Source organism: Sinocyclocheilus anshuiensis, unplaced genomic scaffold (assembly GCF_001515605.1).
Source record: "Sinocyclocheilus anshuiensis isolate Anshui unplaced genomic scaffold, SAMN03320099.WGS_v1.1 scaffold355, whole genome shotgun sequence".
In the NCBI taxonomy this organism is placed as follows: Eukaryota; Metazoa; Chordata; class Actinopteri; order Cypriniformes; family Cyprinidae; genus Sinocyclocheilus; species Sinocyclocheilus anshuiensis.
In genome coordinates, this window is record NW_015549571.1 from 732,220 (window position 1) to 738,397 (window position 6,178).

At 32.3% G+C, this 6,178-nt stretch overlaps 1 protein-coding gene across 1 annotated transcript in view; it reads left to right on the top strand.

Moving 5' to 3' along the window:
* The first annotated feature begins 5,698 nt into the window (after positions 1–5,698).
* Positions 5,699–6,178, top strand: part of LOC107657391 (ATP synthase F(0) complex subunit C3, mitochondrial-like) — a 5,096-nt gene continuing 4,616 nt past the window's right edge. Inside the window, exons 1-2 of the mRNA XM_016445438.1 lie at positions 5,699–5,856; positions 6,034–6,108. Coding sequence (XP_016300924.1) covers positions 6,070–6,108 — 39 coding nt within the window. The 5' untranslated portion in view covers positions 5,699–5,856; positions 6,034–6,069. The remainder of the gene's footprint in view (positions 5,857–6,033; positions 6,109–6,178) is intronic.

Sequence of the window (6,178 nt, forward strand, 5' to 3'; positions counted from 1 at the left end):
CTCATGGGGACCAAAAAAAAAATATTTTTTTTGTCCCCATAATGTAGGGACCACACACTGAAAAAAATGTGGAGTAGGATTTACTTGAAAAAAGCTTGGAAACAATTTTCACTCAGACAAGGCTAGTTAATTTACACAAATTTGACAAGTAAAAGCCTAAACATAATTATTAGTAGCTTTAAATAGAAACTTTTAAGTTAAGTTTACTTGAGAATTCCCAGTAAATGTTATTGACTCTTTGTACTGTAAATAAGTGTGCTGATAAATAACAGTAATTTACTGCATTGAATACAACAATAAGTAAGATTTACTTAATTTCTCTTTCTTTTGCAAGTTTTCACACATATAAATTTGAAGTAAAACTTAAGTATTGAATTAACTAAAATCTGTAAGCAAGTAGACAGATTGTTATCCTTTTAAGATAATATGCTCACTCAATATAATTGTTACCCAACTGAACACAGAGACCTCAATACTTGGTACACCATACACAATGACAGTGACAATCAGTGAATAGTGTTTGAGTATGAATGGGTCATTTTAAGCAGAAAATTAACTCCAGATATCACAAAACAGTAAGTTACTAAACCTAACGACAAAGTCAACCATAAAACAATGTAAATACAACTCCAAAACAGTGAAACATTGAACCTTTTTAATTATTCATGCCCCAGTGCATGATGGGAAATACGGGATCATAACTTTGATATTTACTTTGATATGAATCCTTGTAAACATAAACAATTCCAAGTAAAATATACTTATAAGTTCAAACTTTAATTTCTACAAGCTTAAACGGAGTACTAACGTAGAATTTACTTTAATCCTTTTAATTCTTGCCTGAACTAAATTATTTACTGTAGAAATTACATTTGTTTTTATGTAGTATTTACTTCACCACAAAATCATCTTTATCAGTGATCACACACTTTCACACTGCCTTATGTTGTTTTACATTATAATGACTGACCATAATAACCTAAAACCCTTCCACTAAAAGAAAACAATTCATTCTTTTTCTTCAATAATTCTTCACATTTAAAATAAATGAATTTTAATATTTTTTTTTTTCCAATTAGGGACATCCTCCTAAGGGGGGTATGTCAGATTTAGGTAATGTCTGGAGAGAATTTTATACACATAGACATATTTTATATCAATACACACTATAATGTACAATATTTAATATTGTTCAAATGGTTGCCAGTAGGTTTTTCTTTTTTTGTTTGTTTTCTTTGGTGTTTTTTAAAACTTTTATTCAGCAAGCATGCATTAAATTGACTAAAAGTGACAGTGAAGGCTTTTATTTTGTTACAAAATATTTTTATTTCAAATAAATGCTGTTCTATTGAACTTTCTATTCATCAAAGAATCCTGAAAAAAAATGTCATGGTCTCCACAAAAATATGAAGCAGCGCAACTGTTTTCAGCATTAATAATAATCAGAAATGCTTCTTGAGCAGCAAATCAGCATTTTGATGAAATTATGGTGAGCATGCGAGACTTCTGTCAAAAAAGGAAGAAAAAAAAAACATCTTACCAACCCCAAACTTATTTATTATATATAAATATATTTAATTCTAAAAGTATTCAATTTAATTAAATTTAATTAAATTAAAAACATACATTTAAGAGGTATGTCCTGTGATGGTAAATATAATGAAGATCATATATCATATGTACAGTGGCATATAGCATCAGTCAAGTGGTTGATTGTGTGTTGGTTGCAGTGTTAAAAATCCTTCCTGTGAAATCTTTTCCTGAATGTGTGTGAAGCAGGAGCATGTAGGCCTATCTGCATGTGCAGGGCCTGTCTTTATGTATTGATGTAGCACACACATTAGTGCGTGCATATGTGTGTGTGTGTGTGTGTGTGTGTGTGTGTGTGTGTGCCTCTGTTGCCGGTGCTGTCAGCGTGCTCCATGCCTCTCACAGCTTGTCAAAGGTGTTGACCAGAACCTGCACGAGGCTTTTTCCTCTCTAACAACTGCACAACACACACACACACACACACACACAGCTCCATAGGTACCCACTCCTCTGACAGGATGTGCTGCTGGCACAAATTGTAATTCAAAAAGGTTAAGGGGGTCAATGCCTTTTATCAGCCGCCCGTGTGTGTGAGTGTGTGCTGTCTGATGAGGGCCGCATGCAAATACACCCTCTCAAGATGTTCAACTCGCTGAAGGGGGAAGGGATGTGTAGTAAACAGACAGTCGAGCATGAGAATGAGGTGCAGGAGTTCTGAGAGGACCATAAAGAACTGGAAATATAGACTAGAGAAAGTGATCAAGAGGGTAAACAGAGGATAAACGTGATCGTACTGACATTGAAAGAGAGAGTCTGACTATTAAACATCCAGATATTGTTCCCTGGTGAATAATCTGTCTTATAGGCTTCCTCATAAAAGCACTTTTCTGCTCATTTTGGCTGGATTCCTTGTTTAAAATGTTTATATGAAAAAAAAAAACCTAAAATTTTAAAAGACTAAAAGGTTATGAAACAATGAAAATAATACAAATACACATGAAATCCAATTTCTATGTTAAAAAAAAATGGTATAGCATAAAATAAACATAAAAAGTATGTTATTTTCACCATTATCCCTTTTTTTAAATGTTTATATGTATGCATGTATATTAATTTTTGACATTTTTATGTATATATATATATATATATATATATATATATATATATATATACATAAACACACACTTTTACATTTTTTAATTGTTTTAATTTAAATTTTATTTCATATTTCAAATTTAAATCTGAACACAAACACAAAGGCACACACACATGAAATACATTTTTTTTTAGGTTCAGAACATAGTTTTGTATAATATCAATATTAAAAGTATGTGACATTACAATCATGTATAATTTAATTCTGTGTAGTTTTTGTTTCTGTTTAGTTATCACCAAAATAAACGCCATTATTTTGCATTTGTTTTGATCCAATTTAATACAAAATATCTTAACCCTTGGCAGTTTGATAAAACATCGAGTCAACCGTCTTAGAAAAAAAGGTGAGAATCTGTCACTGCATATACAAAAACTAAAAGGCACATCTTATTTACCCATAAATGGTACATTTTAGTACCTTAAATGTTCATATTAGTACCTAAAGTGTACATATTAGTACCTTTTTGAACAGGCACTGCCCAAGTGACAGCTTTAACCCTTTTTTTTTGAGAGAGAGATTAAATCACTTTTTATGGTTCACAGGAAATCTAGAGTCAGGTTGAGTGCACTGCATTATAGGATACAGTAGCACACGGTGTACTGTTGTTTAGTGCACATTTTGGTAAATGTAGTCTGTAGTCATCCCGGTACTCTACACATACAGAAAACTAACATACTTAGCATAGTACACAGACTGTGTGCTACAGAAATAGTGTGAGTATATGGTGGTCCAGTGCGGGGTGCTCACTGACCCCCTCTGCTGGAAAGGGGACACAGGGAATGGGAACCTTTTCTGGACAAGCATCCCATTTACAGAACAAATTAAAATAGTGCTATAAAACAGATTTGAATGCTTTGTCATTTACTAGCATGTTTTGAACGTCAGATAATAAACAGTCCATCAAGCTATTGTTCAGTTATTAAGATAATGACCATCTTTATGTAGATTGTTTGGTGATTTTAACCCTATAACATATACAAAAACACGCTTTATAAACCCTATAACGCACTTTACAATAAGCTTCCATTAGTTAATGCTGGTTAGCTGTATTAGTTAACCTGAATTAACAATGAAAAATACTTCTAAAGCATTTATTCATCTAAGTTAATATCAATGTCAGCATTTACTATTAAAATAATCATCTGAATGAATGAATGAATGAATTAAATAATAATAATCTGGATTCGAGATGGTTATCATTATTAACTATTTTTAACAAAAATTAAAAAATACCATAAATGTATTGCTTATTGTTAATTAATGTTATTAATGCATTAACATTAACTAATGGGAGCTTAATGTCATATTTTATCAATTTTATGTCATTATTAGGACTTTTTCTAACTTTTTTTATGTCATAATTATGATTTACCAAAGCATAATTTTTTATGTGGCAGAAATAGACTTCTTTGATAAATACGATTATTAGATATTTAAGAGTTTTGTAATTAAATGCAAAGCTGCTGTTTAACATATGTGACCCTGGACCACAAAACCAGTCTTTTAAGTCATAATTATAAAAAAAATTAATGATTAATGATTAATTATTAATGTATAACAATTGAGATTTACCAAAGCATGATTTTTTTTTCTAATGTGGCAGAAATGGACTCTGGTAAAAAGAAGCAGCTCTGGATTTTACAATAATGTTTTATTATGCGTCAAGTTCTGTGGCTATATTTTTTGTAATGCAATTCAAATTTATATGCAGCTAAAATATTTGTTGATGCTTCTAACTTCAAAAACAATCCTCAAATAAAAAAAGATATGATAACATCCATGATTTGGTTTTATATAGAGATTTTTTTTATTTTTGCGTGACCACTTATGATTTATGTCTCCATGCTATGTATTTAAATTTTAACAATAATTAATAAATCAAGCAAATAAATAAATAAACAAATAAAATAAAATAAAATAAGTATTTCACATGAACATTTGAAAAACTTTACGGCTGCTTTCAATCTTTGTACAAAAATACAAATGTGACCCTGGAGCACAAAGCCAGTCTTAAGTCGCTGGGGTATATTTGTAGCAATAGCCAACAATACATTGTATGGGTCAAAATTATCGATTTTTCTTTTATGCCAAAAATAATTATATTAAGTAAAGATCATGTTCCATGAAGATATTTTGTAAATTTCCTACCGTAAATATATCAAAACTTAATTTTTGATTAGTAATATACATTGCTAAGAACTTCATTTGGACAACTTTAAAGGTGATTTTCTCAATATTTAGATTTTTTTGCACCCTCAGATTCCAGATTTTCAAATAGTTATATCTCAGCCAAATATTGTCCTATCCTAACAAACCATACATCAATGGAAAGCTTATTTATTCAGCTTTCAGCTGATGTATAAATCTCAATTTCCAAAAAATTGACTCTTATGACTGGTTTTGTGGTCCAGGGTCACATATCTGGAATCCGAGGGTGCAAAAAAATCAATATATTGAGAAAGTTGTCCAGATGAAGTCCTTAGCAATGCATATTACTAATCAAAAATGAAGTTTTGATATATTTACGGTAGGAAATTTACAAAATATCTTCATGAAACATGATCTTTACTTAACTTTCGGTGACAGCACCTTGCCTTTTTGATAGAGATCGGCCACTTCTGTTCAGGTTTTTAAATCTTTACCTAAGACATATCTTTTTAAAAACACTTATGTGCTGGAAAACCGCTGTATGCAGTTTTATTGTGTGAATATTTAGTGTTGTGCATTTGTGTTTCCTTTAATTTATTAATTCCTTTTATTTCTAGTTTAATTCTATTTCTCTGTGCAGCACTTTGGTCGGCTCTGTCGTTATTAAATGGGCTATATAAATAAATTAAACTGAAACTGGAACTAAAAGATGAAAATCGATCATTTTGACCCAGACAATGCATTGTAGGCTATTGCTACAAATATACCCGTGCTACTGATGACTGGTTCTGTGCTCCAGGGTCACATGTGTGGTAATACATTATTAGTATATTCTATTGGCGTATTTATGATCAAGTCAAAACTATTTAGGATTTCTGTGGCATTGTGGATTGTCTCTGAGCTCTTTCCAATAAAGCTCGAAAGCAGCGACCTTGCGTTGACGTCACGCCAACATCCGGGTCTTCGCGCAGTGTCGCTTGTGCGCAGGCGCACTTCAACCGGCGCTTCGACCTCTGCCTTCGGTGAGTTGCATAGAAATAATTGCGTTCACATAAATCTACATTCATCTCCAGTCTGTGTGCTCTCAGAGCCGCGGGTTTGATCGGGATAGTGTTAGCACACGCATTCGTTGCGTACGACAGACCTATTTCTCCAGCTCCTCGTATAATTCCGCTCTGACTTCATATTTTGTCTTACAGAAGTCCCAGGCCGCTCAAAATCACTCACCTGTCAAAATGTTCACCTGCGCGAAGTTCGTCTCCACACCTGCCCTGGTGAGTGGAGTCTCCTTCAGAAAAACACTGCTATTGTGTGTGTGTGTGTGTGTGTGTGTGTGTGTGTGTG